The following is a 21840-nucleotide window of genomic DNA, read 5'->3' as shown; positions in this document are numbered from 1 at the left end:
AAAATAAAATTTAATAATAATCCGATCTGAATGTGTTATGACAAAATTGTTTACATTTTTTGTATTTGTTCTTATTAGGAATTGTCTTCAAGTTGGTTATATTAAAATAAGAAGTTGTCAAAAATTAAGCTCAGTGTCTTATTTTTACCATTTAAATAAATACAGGGTCCATTTTGTCGTTTAACAAAATAGAGAATCTAATCTGTAACTTTTGTAAAACACAAGGTCTAAAATAGTATTTACCAAAAATTCAATAAAGTAGGAAAAACAAATGGACGGAAAAAAAAAACAAAAAGTATGAATTTTTAAATTCAAATTTAATTGTGATAAAGGTTTTTTATTAGAGTTTTTTAATTTTTTATATTTTAAAGGAGTTAAATTTTTTTTATTTTTACAAAAACATTATATGGCAAACTACATAGCAACTAACCTAATAATTTAAATCGCAATTAAGATACACATAACAACACACATTAAAATTATTGTAAATTTTAAAAGATATATTAAATAATAATATATGAGGTAATTTTTTTATTATTATATTATAAAAATTGGAAAATTTTATTTACACTTTGCACCCAAAAACTTAGAATCGCACCCATTTCAATAATTTTTATATCATTTAAAATATATATTTAATTATATTAGTTTTTTTTTTAATTTTAATCTTTTAATTCATATTCTTAACAAAATATATTAAACAAAAATAAATTATATTTTAAATATTATAATAAAAAAATTATATAAATTTTATTAAAAAAAAATAAATAAAAAGCTACACATGATTAAAAAAATAGAAGAATAAAATTAATGTAAGTCTTGAAATTTATACAAAATAATGTGAGAAAAAAAAATCTTAAAAAGATATTAAGAATAATTTTTAAAAATTATTTTGAGTTTATTTTTTAAAATATCAAAGTAGAATTGTCCGTATGATATATTTTTTTTTTTTTTTGAGTTACCGATATTATTTTTTTTAATTAATTACATTTTAATTTTTTTATATGAGGATGCATTTGAATTATTATTTGAAATTACGTGTAACTATTATTTTTTTATTTTAATTTATTTTTTTTTTCTTTTTTATAGAAAATTACCTTTTATGATGAGTGAAGCTTAAGTTGTGTTAATATTGTCAATAAAAAAGAAAAAAAGCTTGAGTCGTAATATAAAAAATAATAATTTATCTTTTTTAAAAAATATCTAAATTGTGAATATATCTAAATTAATTAGGAGAATGGACCCTATATAAAGAGGAGACTACAGTGAACAAAACTACAAAAGCAAATCGTGTTCAAAAAAAGAACATGTTATTATTAGTTGAACAATAATTAAATTTAGAAACTCCATAATTATAATAATGGGTGAACATTCCAATAATAATAATAATAGTGAAATTCGAAAGAGAATATATTTGACCATTATGTCTAGTGTTGACTTTGAAGAAACCGGTCATAAGCTCCTCAATATGAAAATTCACCGTTCTCAACAGGTAAGTATAAGTAATGTAATTAAATTATTTGGTCTTGTTATTCATAAAATTACAAATATTTTATTGATATGATATGATGATTTGTTGCATTGCAGATGGAAATTTGTACTATGGTTTTGAAATGTTGCAGCCAAGAGACAACTTATAGAAATTATTACGGTCTTCTGGGACAACGATTATGCGCCAATAACCACTCACATCACCACAATTTTGAGAAATGCTTTGTAAACAATTATGAAATGATTCACAATCACAAGTTTGAAACAAATAAGATACGAAATTTGGCTAAGTTTTTTGCCCATTTACTAAGCACAAATGCTTTGTCTTGGCATGTATTGGCTTGCATTAGTTTAACACAACACAATACCACTCCTTCATCTCGAATCTTTATCAAATTTCTTTTTCAGGTATTATTATTATTATTATATTCAATCCATTATTCCTTTCCTCTCATTCAAATTCAAATTTTTAGAGTAATCGGTGAATAAACACAATAATTTGCAAAATATTGTTCTAGTCAATCAAAGGTGTGTTTGAAATTAGTATCATAATCATTTTAGGGTAACATATAGTATATAATTTTATAGCCAATTTTGAGCTATTATTAAAATTATTTCACCATAATTTTTGCTGATAAATATTTCTTTGCAGGAATTATCGGAGCAACTTGGCATTCGAATACTGAATGAACGACTTTCGAATCCCAGAATGTATGATTCATTTGAATCTATATTTCCAAAGGATAATGAAAAAGATACACGCTTTGCCATCAACTTCTTCAACTCGATTGGACTTGGAGGACTCACTGACAACATGAGGGAGTATTTGAAGAAGAATGAAAGTGAATGTACAAGAAAAAGAAAGCACAATGAAAATGAGGAATAATGCAATTTAGTAGTACATCTTAATAGTGTAACAATAAAAATGGGTGTGATGAGCATAGCTTAACTCTACTTTAAATTTTGGTTTGGACCATTAGCTTTTACTTTATAAAGCTCTCTCTTATTTGCATTTGTAAAAGTACTTAAACTTGGAGAAAAGCCTAGTGTTGTTTGAGTGACTGCTATGCTATTTTATTTTTAATGGATACCAGCATTTATTTTTATGGATAAAAAAAAAAGATAATCAATGTGAGAATTGTAAATAAAAAATTCTTTTGTTCGAAAAAAATAATAGTAAAATAAAAATGTTTTACTTCAGGAAACCATCTTAAGAAGAATCTTCTATTAAAAGAAAGAAAATAAAAACACGAATAGTGAAGAGAAGGAAAAGCAAACAAGGAATTACTTTATATAGAAAGCAATATACACACTATCTACTTTCAACGGTTATATATATAATATATATGTACACAACAAATGAAAATTCAGTTAATGTACAATTCAATCAAGACTAAAGTTTCTGTGAGCGCAAGCAATTTGGCTTCGAATGATGACATATATATGCATGCATATGATTAAATCATTATATATATATATATATCATATGCAGAACAAACCTTTGTTGCCACTTTGAATCAAAAGTGAAAGAGCAAGTAGTTTGAATTGGATTTTTCATGGCCTATAAATCCTCATAGTTCTTGAGACCTGTAGCCGACAGAATGGACACCTAGAAACAGCTGAAGAGCATCTCCTACAAAGGACATGCCCACAAGGCACCATTGTCATATCAACTTCCGCCGTCAAGCACACTCGACATACCCACGCTGCCTTTGCTGTATCCGCTTCCTTTGCTGCTACATCAGCCTTTTCCTGCAAAATTGTTCAAAATCAAACAAACAAACAACAACACTTTTCACTTGAATGAACCAAAGTTAAAAAAAACCAACAGATGATGTAATAAATGAAAATGTCAAACTATAATACTATTTTCCATGATTAAAAAGATGAGCATTAATGAGTGACTGATAGCATAGAGCTCACTAACAAGTAACAACACTAACCTGCTCAAGCAAAAGTGCTGTCTCTGAATCTTTTAGTTGTTCTTGAAGTGTTATTGTTTTTTGCAGAAGTGATTGCTTCTCTGCATCCATATGGATCCCAACTGCAGAAAGCATCTCATCTACTGCTTGCACCAGTTCGGCTGCTGACACTCGACCGTACTGGAGCTCATTCCCGAGTTGACGCTGCTCAAAGAGAAGGTTTTCAATTTGATGTGTTTGACCGTATGAATCAATATAAAAAAGTATCATATTATCAGGACTTTTTAAGATAAAATGTAAACGATGAAACAATGAATGAAAACACATCCCAAAAATGAAAGGAAAAAGGAAAAGAGAGAGATTGAACATCTGAAAAGACAGCCATGTGAGGAGAGTAGAGAAGCCCAAACCTGGGAAGATCTTGCTTGGACTCTTCCAGAGCTTTCTGGAACTTCGCTATGACCTACGCCATGAGCTCTATGACTCTCGTCTGGCAACATTACTGTGGTCTCACTTCCCATTGATGTGCTTCTGAATGACATAACTTGTGAAGAGAGAAGTGGCTGTGTTTCGCCAGGTGAGGTTTCCACCTTGAATCTGTATAGTGCTTGTCCTGCTGATGGTCTAACATCCTCAGGGACCCTACCATACTTGAGTTTTTCTCCATTTTGAGATCGCCATGCCACTATTTCTCCAGCATAAAATGGTCTTAATGGGTGAAATTGCACTTGAAGAGTATCTTGGGGCAGTAAATCTTTCCCTATCAAACTATTTCTTCCACCTGAAGCTTCCATTTCATTTTTGTCAGAACGAAGTTTCAAAATATCAACAATTGCCGTTTCAGAGCCTCCAGGACAGACAAATAAAGGTCCAATGGGTAATGGGGTAGGGGAACCTAAAACCTGGCTAACAACAATTGCAATCACATCAAAAACTGAAAGGAATGCTGGAGGTTCAGCAACAACAATACGAGATTTAGATCGGTCAACAAAATAAAGTCTTTGATCATGGGTTCCAGCAGTCCACTCCGGGATAATAGAAGCATTGGCTGCACGAGTAATTTCTATAGAATTCGGAAGAAGCAAGAAACGAGTATGAAGGCACTTAACAAACTGCAATTTTCCAGCAACAGATTCTAAAGAATTTTGTATGGTCTCCAAAACTACATTATTTAGTGCAGGAATGTAGCTCGCCATGCTGTTTACAACAGTCCAAAGAGCACCCTGAAATGATCTGTTTAATAGTTTTTCTCTGATGGCTAAGAGCGTAACTGAGCCAATACATTCAAGTGTTTGTAAATGCTCCTCATGAACTAATTCCTGCAACCATAATCAATATTTAATCAAAGACTCAAAAAATTCTCCCTTGTGAGATAATTCCAAAAATATGTACATATTCATAAAGATAGTGTATAATCATAAACAAAAACAAAGAAGTTTCATTATATAAAATTACCTCTGTTACTACATCAGACAACTTTTTAATCCCCAGAACTAAACATAATCTCTCTGGAAGATCGGGGTGAATAAATCTGATCCTTGAAGTTTCAATGCTTTTGACAAATCGGGAGCCATAGGAGTCAATATATACACAAGATTTCGCATGAACGAGTCTGCAGCCATCATCTGGAACTATTGCTTCTGACGTCCAATGGGACCCATCAGCCCCATCACAGATAAAATATAAAATTTCAAACACCGCACGAAGCTCATTTGGGTTTAACCTCTGATAACCACAAGCATTCTGAAGATTCAAAAGAAGATCCTTGGCAGATGCAACTGATAATGTATCTTGTAGTCCCAAATCTTTGAGAACCTTTACGAAAGGAAGATAAGGGGTAGGAAGTTCAAAAGCAAAAGGAGACAAGTTAATTGACAGACGTGCAAATAGTAGATTTGCTATCACCAAGCGTGTCCCATTTGCAGCAGGTATAAAAGGCACTTTCTCCAATTCTTTTATATCTGCATACCATAAGACATGAGTTGAGTGATAAAGTTGCATTCTTACAACATGTGTAATTAAGAGGTAAAAAAAGAAGAGAGATTAACACCTACCAGAAGAAGAGAGAGAACCCCAAATCTGATCCAGATACTTCAGAACTTCACAAGAAGCTTCATCAATGGTCATCATGCCTGATGCAGTTGGCCAGTGAGCAAGTGTGTCTTCCCCACCATTCTTTCCGATAACCTATAACACAACTATGCAAGTTAATTTCATTTCATGCATTAACCTTCATATTCTTTTATGATTGCTAAATAGGCCCAACAGTTACCTGCAAGTGCTTTAAAACTGTTGAAAAAGCTGGAGGGCTTCTCAGCTGGAGTGAGCCCCAAGAGTACTGAGGAGGTACCAACGTTTTCTTCGAAAGAATAGGAGCACAACTCCAAGCCAGGGGCCAATCCTTTGACAAAATAGCTTCACTATATGAAGTGAGCACTCTCTTGCCACCCTTCCTGCCACCGACATCTGGAAAGCCAAATTCAGCAGGTACACACGCAATCTTGCCAAGATGATTACAGAAATTATTGCCATATAGAACAGCAAAATTTGATAAAATTGTTTCAATGACTGAACCGGCTAATGTCCATATTTCCACTGAAACTTCAGCCTGTGAGCCAGATGAGTTGTCAAAATCATCTAAATCATCAGATTTCATGCATTCACTTCCAAGGAACTCCATTCTTTTCGCACATTCCAGTATAACATCTGCATCTGCAGTAGTTCGGAGCCCAACCTTTCTTAAAATATGGAGCCAACCATCTGTGCTAAATCTTTCTCCGGGAAACCTTTTTCTCTCACCAGAGAAAACAGATGTTAATAAAGAATCACCAAGATCAAACAATTCTTTAGGCTTAGATAGATCCATGCAAAATTCATCAGCACTTCTTACAAATTTAGTTTCTTTTAAAGCTTCAACTAAAGAAGAATCTTGTTGAATCTCATGCCAATTTGTAAACAGATATATTAGTATGTCTTCCCGTTCAGACTCAGGTTTGTTTTCGAACCCAGGCAACCCAAATCGAAGTAAAATCTGTTGATCATGCAATTCAGAAACTCCAAGTGCTTGAAGTAGTGAAAATTCAATTGAGTCTCTGGAATAAGAAAGGCATTGCTCATCATATGGTTTGAGAAAAGAATTTGAAGAGACAATACAGTGATCATTTCCTTGCAAACTTGTGTATGACCCCACAACTGTTTTATATATAGATAGAGAACGCAAAACCTCAAGTTCCTCCCTTCTGTAATTAGAACCATTAGACCAGTAATCATTGGCAAAAAGTGCAAGAAGTTCATCTCTACTTGAAGATGCAAACGAAGATAATTCAGTAAAATAACCAGCATCTTTGGCTGCAACCAGCTTTGAAGCAATAACTTGACCCAATGATTGACTGGAAGTTGGTAAACAATTGCAGGGAGCAGCACAGTCCAGGAATGCTACATCAAAAATTGGGATGTTGCATTGATTCAGCAATGGTAACAGCCAAGGGTATCTGTTTTTGGCCACTTCAAAAGCAGAAATATAAGATTGAACTGATTCAGTGTCAGAAGCAACACTATTTTCTGTAGCATTTGTCTCCAAGGGACCTTCTACAGGGCCAAAATTGGTAAGGGCAGGTGGAACAAATACCAAATTACGCTCCCTAACACGGCAGAGGATTGGTCTACCAAGGAAAGCAGGAATTATGGGCCAGTCTGAAAAAAGTTGGAGGTCATCCAAAGAGCCTGTAAAATTTTTCCAAAAGAGCCTTATCCATTCAGATGAAGGACCCTCTTCACCTCCTGAACTTGATGTATTCTCCCATGAAAACCAAGGAGCAATATTTGGGGCCATCACATGACTCACCCACTTTTCATGAAAGACCAGTTTCATATGACTAGCAAGTAACTGAAGAGAGAAGTTCTGCAGCTTCAATAATGTTTGCATCGAGCCATTTGAAAAAATGTCCGCCAAGGTTGATCTGTCCAGTACTTTAGGGTGCATAAACCTTGCACCTAAAGGTTTCATCAGTATTTGTTGTTCTTGATTCCCTACCCATAGTTCAGCAATCCCCAACTTTGTTAAATTGTTTGTTGCAGTTGGACACGGTACACCTTTGAGTTCATTTGCAATTAAGATAAGGTTCTGATCCCCATATTCGTATCTGTTGTAACCATTGACAACATCAGTTCTCCTGTGAGTCGAGGGCCCTCCGGTCCTACCAATATCCTCCACAACTCCCCGGCCAAAATCAAATAAAGCCTTCCCCAAACTTGTCACCATTTCAATGGCATCTCCTGGACTGTTTGCATTATGGGTGGACGGATGATTAGGATTATTGGTGCCTGTAACAGAAGCAGAAGTACTCCCAACAACATGATCCGCTCTGTAAAATGAAGAATTTCCATTTGAAATGGATGCTTCCCCAATTTGAATGTCAGACAAACAGTACTCAAGAACATCTAGATATGTATCAACTGATCGTAGAACAATAGATGTTTTAGAAACTCTTAGAAGATCTCGGACCATTTTAGGTTTCACTTCTCGTATAGGAGTCCCCACTGCTTGGATTTCTGTCACCAACTCCCATGGTACTGAAAATACCGGGTAATGCTCCTTTACAAAGCCACAAACAGTTGCTGGAAGAAGATTACCGCCTACCCCATTACCAGGTTGTGAAAGAAACATACCTTCTTCAGCCTTGACTAAATTTCCCGAGTATAGTTGCCATAGGGGAAGGTCAACAGCACGAGCATAGAAAGGCTTTATTACCTGCTCAATTATACAATCCCAATCTGCTTTAAGAATTTGTGGTGGAATTAAATTATTACCATCAGCAGGTTGACTAATCAAATCATGGCTGTAACTCCTTGGCCAAAAGTTATAAATCTGATCCCCATAAGCTTTCAACAATAGACTGAATGTTCGTCCTGTTGACTCAATTGCAGAACTGGAATGATCTCGTCTTAACCTCAGGATCTCTAATATTAACTCAACATATGAATCACGGACACAAGACATAAGCTCTGTGTTCCAAGCTTCAATTAACTGATTACCAGCATCAGTCCATGCTTCAGCGGAGGCTTCCCGATCCTGGTATTTGAAGAGATGACGACCGCCATTATGACAAACCAAGAAACATCCTAGTATAGTGACAGGTAACTTTATGCCACCAGATAGAGAAAGAGGAGACATCAGAGAACTCATCACACAAAAATCAACAGGATTGCCATTCCGAGATATATGAGCTGCAACTCCACCAATAGGTGCCAAGTTGTATGCCAGATACCGCCTGGATGTATTAAAACAATTGTGAGCAAACAAAACCAAGAGAATACGCAGATTAACTAGCAAATATTGTGGGGAAGTGCAACAGCCAGAACTATAACCAATAGAAAGATGGCATACACAAATAAATACTAAATGGGAGCTGGAACAGAAGTAATGTATGCAGAAGGAAATTACGAAACTCATCACCATGATTAATCATGTAAGCAAATTCCTCCTATGTTTGTTGACTAGGCATGGCAAAAATTAGAAAACCACTAATCTTACAAAGGCATGTAGAGCACTTGTGGCATAAATGATCCATTATTCAAAGATGATTTATTAATATAAACTACATTCATTGTCAGAATATTGAATCTTGCTTCACCTGGTATTGTTATTGCTTAGCTAAGCAACTACTCTTACCTATAATCCCCTTAAATCAATGAGTGTAAATTCCATGAAAAATTCCCAAACTGAATGAGATAAAGCATAACGCATATGAGACCATTTTTCATATCCACATAGTGGAAGGTAAAGTTTCCCAACGTACCTATCAAGAGCCATGTTTCTTGTTTGCCCAGAACCTAGGGTGAGCACAACAAGCCATTGATCAATAAAACTGGTGTCTCCTTGTTTAGTGGTCACATCTAGTACATTCAATTTTATTGCGGCATTTGAGCTACTAAATAGCCTAGAAATTTGGAACTTCCTCCACTTTTTTTCAGAAAAAGGATTTCTCATGATAGCAGATGAAGGATCAATGCAAATTGAAAAATCTTCACATGGCATGTGACCTTCTTCCTCCCATGTCAAGAGTGAAACCTGATAATATTTTAAACTACAAATGTTAGCCATCATCAAACCTACTTATAAAACTATCAAGGAGGCAATGAATGACTGTTCACTTCTTTACAAGAAACAAAACTGGGAGGACAGAAAAATTCTAAACAACACCAAATAGAGAGCTTTTCCAGCTAAAAGAGTCCACCACACGATCACATTATAGTGAACCATCATCAATTATGTTCGCTTTTAACTTAATAAAAAAATTTGAGTTGTCAAGAAAGTATTTTGAGCTTTCAGGACCATATTTGTAGAGTTGCAGAATTTGTTGAGACCTAGCAGCATGGCAAGAAACATTCAACACTTACAATACCTGCATAACTGACTTCAAGAATAAAAGTGTTCTAGACCCTTGCTCCAAAAATCTGTCATTTATCTGTTTTATTCTTCTTAGTCCAAGCTCAAGTCCATCTTTAAGACAGTCTGATGAAAGGGGCATGCGGATAATCGTTGAATCTGATGATGACCATAGTGTATTTTGATCAAGAAGCATAGGACTGAATTGATCATGAAACCGCTCAACCAAGTTTGTACCTGAAAATGCAGCAGCCAAGCCTTTTAGTTAAAGGAGGGCAACTGAATGTAAAAGTTAATCATGGATTTCTTAACGCACATACTTATATAGTATTGGAGGTGACACAAGGAAGTGAGGCAAAAGAATAATTATCATAACATTAATTGGATCTTTTAACTATTTTACACGAGTTCCAAATTGAAAAGGATGAAAAATGTACAGTATAATGCAATAAAACGAGGTATAACAAAAGTACCTGTCAAGGAAAACACTTTGGCAGCCGGAGAACGAGATGGAGGAACAGAAAATGCTGAACCACGAGGATCAAATATGTAAAAATAGCCACCGGAAACCATTGACAGAAGATCACAGACAAAATAGGAGCTAAGTAAACCCAAACCATAGTTAAGAGTATTCCCTCGTAATCTCCAGGGAGGTAGAAATTGGAGACTACTAACTTCCTCTCTGCTCAAAACAGTGCCTTCCAAAACAGCTACTAAAGCAGGCCCTTGAAAATCACCTGTAGAACAGACAATGTAGGGAAGAAGTGTCAGTAATTCAAGAATATAAGAATGCTTATATTGCCCAAATAAAAGAACCTAGAGAAATAGCAAGAAAGTTTTTTTCATTGCATTCTGTTTCACTAAAAATTCATAATAAACTAATAACAAAAGAATGACACCACATTTTATGCAAAGTTTGAGTTACCTAAATTGTGTTGCAGTAAAGACTGGCGAGGATGTTCCCTCTTGTCAAAGATTAGGTGTAGCTTCTTGGCTTTGCAACTATCTGCCAACTCAAGCAGATCAAAAAATAAAAGATCATTGTCCCCATACAAAGCCAACAGCTCATTGATTCTAGCATAGTCCATGCAAGGAAGGTCTTTAGTCATTTCTTCATCTACTAAAGAGACACATCGGAGCGATTGTACCCCCAACCTACTTGCCAAATCATTACTAACACTTGGATGAACAAAACGCTTTCCAATTGGAGTATTGTTTTCCATCCATGGAGCATCATTATACACCAGATTTGACATATTCATTAAAACTCCAGAAAAATCAGGAATTAGGAGTGGAGTGCTAGAAATCTCAGACAATTTCTGATCTAAACAACAATCTGCTACAGCATCAAGGATGCAATGGACAAAACTTAACTGATCTGCTGACAGTGGAAAACCTTTCACATCACTTTGTAACCGTTGCAATACACGCAGATAGTCTGGAACATCAAAACTAAGCCCAACACCCAATTCCAAGAGTAGATTTCTAAAATCTGATAGTTCGGATGGAACAACATACAAATATGGAGAGAATTTCACAGGAGAATCAAACGCAAGTGCATCTGAGCTTACAAAATCATCCCCAATCCAAACCCAACAAACACCTTCTAGAGCATATTTACGCTCATTGAACTCAATGGTACCAACATATTCCTGCATCTTCATATATAAAGATGGAATTCCCTTTTGTAATTCAGCATCAACAACAGCTCGTGGAATTGAGGTTAGCTTGAGTTGGCCATAGAATGTAGAGAGCTCGATCAACTGAGTAAATAAAACATCTATGTTGATCTGATCCGTCCAGCCAAGCCTAAGTTGTAGGTACGATGATTGGCATTCACCATCTAATATATGCATTGAATAGGACACCATCCACATCTGTGACTTAGGTCTCACTATGGTTGGTGGTGCTATTTGACAAGTAGATTTTAGCCATGGGAGCCCTTCTATAGGTGGATCAGCACAAACGGGACACCAAGCAATTTCTCTCATTTCAGACCAAAATTCTTCTTCTGGTTTATCATCAGTGTCGCCAATTAACAAGTCAATGTTTAGATTATCTATCAGATTGTTCTTCTCTCTCTTGGGAGATGTAACAAGTGCAATATCATCAACTTCAGCAGTAAAATTATTATTTAAGTTGGTATCATGTGATTCATTAAAATTTCCTTCTTTCTGATTCGACAGCTTGAGTGACAGGGCATCCATACAAACAAGTAAATTCCTCCCATAATTTGATGTTTCAGATTGTCTAGAATCCTGGAACAGAGAAACTGATCTGGCACAGTCAAGTAAACCAGTAAAGCCAAGAGTTCTTCTAAGTCCAAAGATAACTAAAGTGTCCAAAGTTACGTTGTCCGAAAATATTTCAGAGGGGAAATAGACTTTATTGTGTAGTACCGTTTGCAGCTCAGGTATTCGTGGATCATATAGCCTGAAAAGAGAAAAGTATTACAAGAGTCGACATATCAAATACCCATTTAATTTCAACTTAAAGAGAATACAAAAGATCAGGTTGACTTGTTCATGAAGGATTCATTAAAATAAATAGGGAGGGCAATCGAAAATCGCCAGTTATGACTTAAAGTATGCAAGGGAAAAAAATGATCATGCGCCAAAATATCGGATGTCCCTTTTGGGGACATCAAGCGCCAAACTATAAAAACAATAGTTCATAAAAAATTATAAAAAACCAAAACCTTCTACAGTATTGGAATTTGGGAATCATAGAAACTGCATAAGTTGTACCTGGATGGCTGCTGCCAAGACCCATCAGCTGCCAAAACAAAAGCTACCGTAGAAAATGAAGATTTAACAGAAATATCCTCTTCGACTAGAAGCTTCAGCTCATGCAAAATAACTGAAATGACTTCACTTTGCAAGAAGAATTTTGACATGCAACTGAGCACATGATTCTTGTAAAATTCCACCTTGGTAGGTTCTTCTATCTCTAAATACTTTCTCAAAATAATATTTTCTTTCTCAGAGTCTGTGCGAACAAAGTCATCATCTAAAAGATCCTCTCGAACACCATAAGGTTTAAGCCACTTAATAGGATTGCTCAAACTTACTAGTTTTCTACTTTTATAGGATTCAAATATCGGTAGGTGTTTGATGATGTCAACATGTAGTTTTGCCACTTGCCCTTCCAAAAACCACTTGGACTGGAGAATGAAACTTCGAAATTCATGGAGCTCAGCTTCAGATGCATCACGGAAAAGCTCCTCAATGTTCTCTAATTTACCAGCAATAGCAAAAACTGCATTTAATATACCAGTCATTGTAGGTGGCTGAACAAAATTTTCCAATTGTGGATGGTCTATTGGGAGGTCAGACCTTAAGAAAAGGCATCCTATCTTCAGCAATAAAGAAGCCATGTTCTCACTCCATGCATCATCTCTAATCACATGTGAATTTTCAACAAGTTGCAAGAGACAATTGTTCCCAACAGGCAATAAGGGCCACTTAGAAAAAAGTGACAGATCAGCATGTGAAGACTTGAGATAGTCCCATAGAAGTCTTAACCATTCCAAACTCGGTTGACCTTGAGCACCAGGAATCCAAGTCACCTGTTTTGCATGTTGCCACTCTGCTGGTAGTAATTTCAGGAGGAGTTTCTCGAGTAAATGGTAAGATAAAAATGAGATATTTGAATCCTCTCTTCGAGCTATGTCGCAAAGTTTCCCATAAACTTCTTCTGGGATCTCATTGTCCACAAGTTGATTTGGAATTGAAACCTTGAGGAGACCATACTCTTCTCCCTGTGCAATGTATATTCTTTCACCAAACCCATTCTTTTCAAATATTGTAAATGAACCATCAGAAAGGGGAAGCAAAGGCAAGCCATACAAACAAGTAGTTTGAATTGGCACCTTTAAGTCAAACAAGCAATATTCAAGAGTCAAGATCATAGCATTTCTGTCCTTGAATTCACGTCGCTTTCGAATCAGCAAAGTACGCAATAATTGAGGTGTTAAGAAATGCAATGATGGGCACACCTCCATAAATATTTCAACAATTGGCTTTAAAACATTAACAAGGGGTAAACCAGTGTCTGATAGTACTTCAGTGAGCTCTTGTGCTTTGTTAAACATAAAATCTGGAAATATAGCATGTTTGGTTGAAATCCATTGGCCCCCTCTAGCCTCTGTGTACAATACCCGCAAACTTAAATCTGCAATGAATACATAGAGCTTTCGTACAACTGATGCCCAAGGTTGTAATCCTATTGTTTTAGGCCAAAATGAAAAGAACAAATCAGATGGACCAATATCCAATGCAATTTTCTCTAGCATACGACCATAAGCTGGGGCTACAACATCTTCAAGCAAGTAGAGATTCCAGTCTGAGCGCTTTTTACCACCCCCAGCCATATCATTACCAAACCAGATGTCTCTTCTATTTGACGACAATTCAAAATATGCATTAACATGAGCTGGAAGACCAGTATTCATTGGCAACGGCAGAAAGCAGAAAGCACGACCTTGAAAATCTTTCCTATCTTGAATGGAATCCGTCGGAACTTGAAACAAATCGTTATTACTCATATGTCCACTATCAACATTGACAGAGTGTAAATATGCAGCAACTGACGCCCATGGGATAAAAGCATTTGATCTGTCATTTGAGTGTGTAGATTTATTCTTTGTTGGGCCTCTACCTAGACATTCAGAGGTTACCCAACAGTGTGATAAATTACCACAAGACCCTTCCTCCTTTATTATAATCTTTTGACATCTGTATGGCAAATCTTTATCAGTGACTTTGTTTAACTTTTGTAAGATTTGATCTTTATCTATTCCACTGCGGTGAGTCCCATCAAGAAAGCTAAACATACCATGTGGTGAATTTGATTCCATTTGAGACTCTCTAATGCAATCTTTCTGCACACGATGTAAAAGTTGCATTTCATGTCCGCTGCCTTCCTTGACAAAAACAGATACAGTTTTCACATTTTGTAGAAAAAGTAAGGCATCAGAAACAACTTGAGAGAAAGAAGCAAACAATGAAACAACATCTTCGGGTGCATATCCTTCTTTCTTTATTTGGCTTCTAGCAGCAGCATTAGCACTCCTGAGGGGAAATCGAAAGAGGGTTCCGGGAAATGGATGTTGCAAGTCACAGCCAAAGTGTAAGAATGGAGAGAATTGGTCAGGAAATTGTTCCAAAATCTTTCTTCCCGCAAATTTAATACGTAGACCAGGGTGAGATGGAGATATTCCAGGCAAATGACAAGCATGAGGATCAAACATTACAATGTTTTCACCAGAAACAAACGTGGGAATGTCTGTAAAATGATAGACACAATTAAAACCTAGACCAAATCTTCCAATTGCAAAAGGCTTCTCTAGTTTACTTTCTTGGCCAATACGTGAGATTGCATAAAGGTCTTGAGGAGTGAATACAGAATTGTTGAAACAGTACAATGCAGGGCCTTGCCAATCTGCCATTTCAGGAGAAAGAATAGAAGAAGTCCCATATTGAGTTTTATCCAAAAGAAAGCTTACTTCAGAAGCTCCTGCATCCTCCGCATTTTGCACAAGCTCATACAGAATCCCAGGGCCATCTGCATACATTTCAAGAATGTGTTTAAGTCTAGTTGTCAGGGCTTCATGCTGACCAAAAGCTTCAGCAGCCCCAGATAAACTCAAATTCATTGAATCAGCACTCTCAGCTAATAAGATCCTGCGAAGAGAGCACACGCCAAGTTTTTCTGCAACATCATTAGATATGTTTCCATGCACAAATTTCTGAATGGTTTTCTGTGCAGTCAAGGCCACTGTAGATTTAACATTAAAAAGGTTATCCGGATCCTCTGAACCAAGCAACCATGGTGCATCATTGTAAACCAAGTCACCAGCAAGAAATAGTCTGCATGATACATCTGGTAAATAGATCTTCACTTTCTGTTCATGCAACGGAACTTCAGCAAGATGTTGTACAATTAATATGGCTGCCCTAAGTTCATGTGCATCAAGAGGAGATGAATCTTTCTTCACATACATTCTACACAAAATATCACCAAAATCTATGGATTTCAAGGATTGTCGAATGCCAAGTTCAGAAAATAATTCCTTGAAAACTGCTAAATCAATCGGTATAACACGAATATAAGGAGCCAAGTGCAGGGGACCATCCAGGACAACCTCATCAGCGGTTGCAAATCCATCACCAACCCAAATCCATCGACAACCTTCAAGTACTGCCTTAACAATCTCCATCTCATCTGAGCCGATCAAGTTTGTTAGTATAGCATAAATCCTTGGCATTGCCAAAGCTAATTCCTGCCGCAATACCTGATCATTAACAATCTCATTATTTTTTCCAAGCTCAAGTAATTGAGCAGCAATTACACTTCCACCTGGTGGAATCGACCATCCCAAGCAATATGATAATGCAGTTGATGAGCATTCTCCATCTAGTATACGCATACTTGCTGAAGTAAGCCACAAATCAGTCTGTAGCCTAACAAGCTTTGGAGGAGCAACCATGGATGAAACTACAGGCCATGGTAAAGCTTGAAATGGAGCATGAACTAATACAGGACACCAGCTTATCAACCGTAGATCATTCCAAAACTTTTCAAGGTTGGACTTTAAGTTGGAAGGCTTGAATATATAAGCAGCTCGGGAAAACATTTTATTCACTTTACCTTGTTCACCATCCATTGTATCAGGTATCCACTTTATTGCATTCACTTCTAAGTAGGACAAAAGAACCTTGCCTCTTGAATATGCCTGTTGTTGATCCTTGTGCATTAAGTGTTCTACTTGTCGGGCACTATGAATAATTGTCTCATGGGAAACTGATGTTCTAAGGCCTAAACCTTGTAGCATGTCCAAAATGTGAGACTCTTGGAAAATACCATAAGGGAAACTATCAGAATCTTCCAACAATGCAAATAATTCTTCATTACGTGGATCATACAACATATCTGGACGCTTAACAGTGCCACTATGGGTTGGGACAAATTCCAAGCTTCTCAAATAATCTCTGAAAGATACATCCTCGATGCACAATTGTGGTAGATTTTGCAATATAGAAAGAATAACATTGTCACGAACTTCAGACTCCAGCTCTAAAATTCTATTTAACACATATTTCTTGTAGAAATGCGCCTTCCCCATTCTCTCAATGCCAAAATATCTTACAAAAATCTCTTCTTCACTACTTGAAGTGCTGATAATAAAGTCATCTCCCAAAAAGTGCTCAGGTATATCTGTTGGAGGCAAGTATTTTTGTGAACTTTCAAGGTCAGAAAAGTTAAACTGGGGTGTAGAACCCACAGCGTGAACTTTAAAAATAGGCAGCCTTTTGCAATTCCTTATGTCAGACACGTTCATAGAGTCGCTAAAATACCACTTTGAATCAAGAAGAAAACCTCGAAGTTCGTCCCTCTCTTCTGCATCGAAATTGTTAAAAAATGTTGGTATTACACCACCACCTGAGGTAACGACATCATAAATGGATTCCAAAATACATACACCATTACAATCATTTACATAATCAGATAAATCCGAGTGATCAATTCCATAATCAGGACTTAGTATCTTGCATCCGATTTTAATGAGTATGTCTCGCATCTTCTTCATTAGCTTTTCTGCATTAATCATTTTTGATTGTTTAGAAGTTCTATAAAGATGCCCAGATATGGATGGTAAGATGGGCCAATCGCTGAACAACGATAACTCTTCACAATGGTTTTTGAGATACTGCCAAAATAGCACTACCCATGCAGAAGTCGGATGTTCACAAGTCTGTGCATCCCAAGAGACTTTGTTCTTATATTTCCATTCAGCAGGCATAAACCTTGGGAAAAAGTGAAGCATGTAATGGACATTGAAAATACAAAGGTTTGCCTTCAATGACTTTGCAATAGCTGAAAGTCTACTCATCAAATTATGAGGAAGATTCCGGTCAATGACTCGATCATGTATTGGTTGAAGCAACACGTATTCTAATTCATTGCATATAAAATAGGAAAATCCTTTTGACGCTTCAGAGAATAATCCAAAATCACCATTTGCCAATGGAAGCAAAGGCAAGTTAGAAGCATGTCTACCAACATCTATGTCAACCAAGTCTTCAAGACAATATTCCAGCAACACAAGCTTGTAAGATTTACTCAAAGTTGACAGAGATTTGCATTCTCTGAGAAAATGACGCACTGTATGAGGAGTGACAACCTTCTGCTGAAACGTAGTGGCACATTTCAAAAGCATGTTAAATAAAGAGGTGGGCAAACGCACAATGGGCATTCCTAGTTGCATCAGAGCATCACCAAGTTCTTTACTTTTTGAAAATTCTTCATCATGTAGAAAAGCATCAATTGGTGAAACCCATCTCCCACCCCCAATATCTGAATACAGTACAGGAGCATCAGAAATATTTGCGTACACCTTCTCAACCAATATGTTCCATGGCTCTTCAAAAGAACCAGAAGGCCACAAAGAATAGTACATTTGTTTGGAATCTAGCAATCCTTGTACACCAAGCAGTAGTTGTCTAAAACTTGGAGCTACAACATCTTCTAAAAGCAGCCTGTTCCAGACCGAACGAATTTTTCCACCTCTGTCCATGTCTTCTCCATACCAGATGCCACGACGATTTGATGCCACCTCAAAGTATCCATTAACTTGCACAGACAAACCAGTTCTTACAGGCAAAGGAAGAAAACAGAAAGCTCGACCAATCCTGAGACTGTCATCATCCTGTTAAACATCAAATTAAAGAAGTATAGGGTTTGAAACTACAATAAATAATTTAAATAAACGTTGAAAAAATAGCTCTTGACTTTTTTGTGTGCTTTCCCATGAAATGAAATATGTCTGATGTGTGCGAAATAAATTTGACAATTATGAAGGACAATATGACATCAATTCAATGAGATCCTAATGCGCATTGTAAAGAGAATCTAAATTCATATTAGACACATCACAATTAGACAATATAGCATACATACCTAATTGCGAACACGCATTAGAATTTAGAGAAACAATAGTAGCCAATTATTTATACTACAGTTGCAATGTGATGCATTACATGAAGCTTGTTCCATCATGCACAACTATAGAAATAATATCCAAATATAGAAAATTCAATAAATTGTTAAGAATCGTAAATTACCTGCGATGAACTATCAGACGTGCATGCTGCAACTGATGCCCATGGCAGCAAGTGAATATCATATTCTTTAGAAGCAGTGGCAGCAAAAGAGCCAATCCTACTGGTTGCTGATGCCATGGTTTGTACAATATAAAAAGAATCCACCTTCTTCTCAGTAAGGTTCCCAGTTGCTGCTTCCCTCACAAAGTTCAATGAATAGCAGTCCATTTCAGTATCTGTAGAATTGATTGACTTTGACAACCTCAATACTGTTTGTCGATGCCAAACAATATCATGATTCGCTGGAGTAACACAACATGAGTAAAGCTTTCTAGGATGAGGTTCATTGGCATCCCATACATACATTTCAACAGATAATACACTCTTTAGAAAAAGTAATGCAAATACTCCTTCCTCGTAAAGCTGAAGAAACATGGAAGAAATGTCATCCTCCAGATATGCCTGCCTTGATAGCTTACTTCCGACAGCCTGATCTGCATTTCTTAGTGGGAAACGGAATAAAGTTCCCGGAAAAGGACTTGTCATGTCACATCCAAAAGCACAATATGGAAAAAATTGGTCTCTGTACACTGAGATGGCTGAAGAATTAACAAAATCAATTCGTTTGCCAGGATTGGATGCAGACACGTTAGGAAGATAAATTCCCTGAGGATCGAATAATACAACATAGTTCCCACTCACAAATGATGGCAAATCTGTTAAATGGTACACTGAGTTGAAGCCAACCCTGAAAGGCAACACAATTTAAGTCTTAAAAAGAATAACAAATCCAGGAACTTGGTCAGAGAAACATCCATCTTATATAATTTTAAAATTAAAACAAACAACAATTAGTTTAAGAATAAGTTACTATGTTTTTGAAAATCTAAATTGGAAGTTCACTATTTGTAAATTATATCCAAACAATGACACAGAGAAAATTAATTGTTTCTCCTAGTCCTAGTTTCTTCTTCCACAAGCTTTCTTTTCAACCTGCTAAAGTTGCTATAGACCTCTACACATTTGTGAATATAATGCTCTAAAATACTCTACAGCCTTCATTGCAGACAATTCCAATCCAAACAACTTCCACTTTTTTTCAACTACGAATCTTCACTCACCACCTCTTTATTCATCCAAAACCAAAATCCACATTCTCCATTACCGTAAAACCGTAATGCATCATCCACAAGTTTTCAAACAAAACAAGAATCATCAAATTGAAAAGTTTCTACATATAGTAAGATTGAACACTCGCATAATATAATAGACAGTGGGAAAATCGTTATATGGATTCCCTTCAACCAACTGTAACTTCAAATAAATTAAAAAGCACGGAACAAAACGAAACATTCTGTATCACATTCTGAGAAACCAAGCATTCGAACACTTTACGTACTTATAATTCATATTGTACCTTTCTCAAACTACATTAACAATGCATTTCAAAAAAAAAAAACAAAACTACATTAACCATGGAGAAATTACCCGAATCGGCCAGTCTTCCAAGCCTGGCTGTGTTTAGTACTCCCACCGATCCTCGAAATGCTAACGAAATCATCCTCAGTAAAAACAGCATCGTTGTAAGCCAAAAGCGAAGGCCCCTGCCACTGAGACAAACTCTGAGAAAGCAATGAGCCCGAGCCATGGACCCTACGATCCAGACAAAGACAGACCTTCGTAGCTCCGGCATCATCCGCGTTCTGAATTAGCTCCTTGAGCACCGTCGTCCCTTCCGGATAGTTAACCAGAACCTCTCGGATTCGCCTAGTAAGGTCAACCTTTTGACCGAAGTCTTCTAGAAGGATCATCGACTCCGCCTGAGACGATGACTCCATCGGCTCTTGTTCCCTCCCTTCGCAATCGGTTAAGGTTCAAAGTGGTAGACCATAGAAACAGATTTAATCAGAATAAACAGAGAAACTGAAAGTGAAAGAAGAAGAAATCTCTTCTCTCGTTTGAGTGTTGATGAGGTTAGGGAAGATAGTGACCATGGAAATTGAGGTTCGTAGAAGTAAAGAGCACCGCCGCTGACTATGGCAGTGAGCTTATCACAGTTTTGAGATAACAAAAAATGACTGAATTTTAGTTACTTTTGTTTTAAGAAAATTCACAAAACGATGACCGGTGCCGGAGGCCGTCGTTGAAACCGACTTATCGATTGCTTTGGTGAGATTTGATGTCGTTTGATTTGGAGTAAAAAGCAACATGTCGTTTTCACCTTTCCTTTCGGTCCAAGTTTTTATTCTTCTCTCGTATAAATTTAAAACGACAGGTGAAAGCTTAAGCTCGTGTCAATTTTCCTGTCGTTTTTCATGTAGACTTTGAAAGTAAAAAATTGACCGTTTCGTTCGTTCCTATAAACGACACTAAAAAAATATATTATTTTTTTTTTTGGGAAAAAATATATATGTTATTATTACACAAGAATGTTAAGGACTAGTTTGTTATTTTATAGTAAGTCTTATTCTTATTGTGTTATATTATATTAAATTAAATTATATATTATATTTTTATGTAATATTATGTTAAATTTTAATTTATATTAAAATATTATATATTTAGGTATCTATAAAAATTAATATTATTTTTAATTTTAAAAAAAAAATTACATAAAATTTAATTTAATATAATACAATGTAATATAGTGTACTAAATAAACCCTAAATGGGCTATTTTATCGGATCGAGCCCGCCGCAATCCAAATGTTCCGATTCATTATTCGAATCTTTGGCCAGTCCAACCCGACCTGCCACTTTTGACAATAATTTTTCAAATCGATATCTACTTGTTTCGGTTGAGATCATCTTCTTCATTTATATTTTTCTTCGTTATATATAAATCTGTGTGTATATATTTATATGTTAGACACAAAATATTGCTAATTTTGTTAAGAAATTAAATTTAATTTTAATATAATTATAATGTAATTATA

The 21840-nt window shown here is 36.0% G+C and overlaps 2 protein-coding genes across 6 annotated transcripts; one reads left to right on the top strand and one right to left on the bottom strand.

The window, feature by feature from the left end:
- Positions 1–1360: 1360 nt before the first annotated feature.
- LOC133034861 (pre-mRNA-splicing factor CWC22) lies at positions 1361–2377 on the top strand. The gene is made up of 3 exons (XM_061110319.1): positions 1361–1492; positions 1588–1899; positions 2144–2377. Exons 1-3 carry the CDS (start codon positions 1361–1363, stop codon positions 2375–2377), a joined length of 678 nt encoding a protein of 225 aa, XP_060966302.1.
- On the bottom strand, positions 2004–21106 carry LOC115707993 (uncharacterized). Of its 5 annotated transcripts, none has more exons than XR_004009807.2 (14): positions 20394–21106; positions 18927–19653; positions 12549–18511; positions 10727–12234; positions 10275–10538; positions 9818–10038; positions 9212–9483; positions 5686–8683; positions 5468–5600; positions 4869–5374; positions 3824–4732; positions 3435–3620; positions 2991–3243; positions 2004–2297 (listed from the first exon to the last, which is right to left on the bottom strand). XR_004009807.2 is itself a non-coding variant. In XM_030636133.2 (13 exons), the coding sequence occupies exons 1-13, from the start codon at positions 20741–20743 to the stop codon at positions 3046–3048; spliced, it is 14235 nt and encodes a 4744-aa protein (XP_030491993.2). In that variant the 5' UTR covers positions 20744–21106; the 3' UTR covers positions 2749–3045. The 5 variants fall into 5 exon arrangements, 3 of the variants coding, with proteins under 3 accessions (XP_030491993.2, XP_030491994.2, XP_060964411.1); XR_009685700.1 differs by having other exon boundaries at positions 3435–3617; XM_030636133.2 differs by lacking the exon at positions 2004–2297 and having other exon boundaries at positions 2749–3243.
- Positions 21107–21840: the final 734 nt, after the last annotated feature.

Source organism: Cannabis sativa, chromosome 1 (genome assembly GCF_029168945.1).
Source record: "Cannabis sativa cultivar Pink pepper isolate KNU-18-1 chromosome 1, ASM2916894v1, whole genome shotgun sequence".
In the NCBI taxonomy this organism is placed as follows: domain Eukaryota; kingdom Viridiplantae; phylum Streptophyta; class Magnoliopsida; order Rosales; family Cannabaceae; genus Cannabis; species Cannabis sativa.
Note: the sequence above shows the minus strand (reverse complement) of the source record. Positions and strands in the feature narration are given on the sequence as shown.

Coding starts and splice junctions, on each gene's coding strand:
- LOC133034861 (XM_061110319.1), top strand. CDS start 1,361: ATGGGTGAACATTCCAATAATAATAATAATAGTGAAATTCGAAAGAGA. Junction 1,493..1,587: donor AAATTCACCGTTCTCAACAG/GTAAGTATAAGT, acceptor GTTGCATTGCAG/ATGGAAATTTGTACTATGGT. Junction 1,900..2,143: donor TTATCAAATTTCTTTTTCAG/GTATTATTATTA, acceptor ATTTCTTTGCAG/GAATTATCGGAGCAACTTGG.
- LOC115707993 (XM_030636133.2), bottom strand. CDS start 20,743: ATGGAGTCATCGTCTCAGGCGGAGTCGATGATCCTTCTAGAAGACTTC. Junction 8,684..9,211: donor AGAAACATGGCTCTTGATAG/GTACGTTGGGAA, acceptor TAATACATCCAG/GCGGTATCTGGCATACAACT. Junction 5,375..5,467: donor GGGTTCTCTCTCTTCTTCTG/GTAGGTGTTAAT, acceptor TATGGTATGCAG/ATATAAAAGAATTGGAGAAA.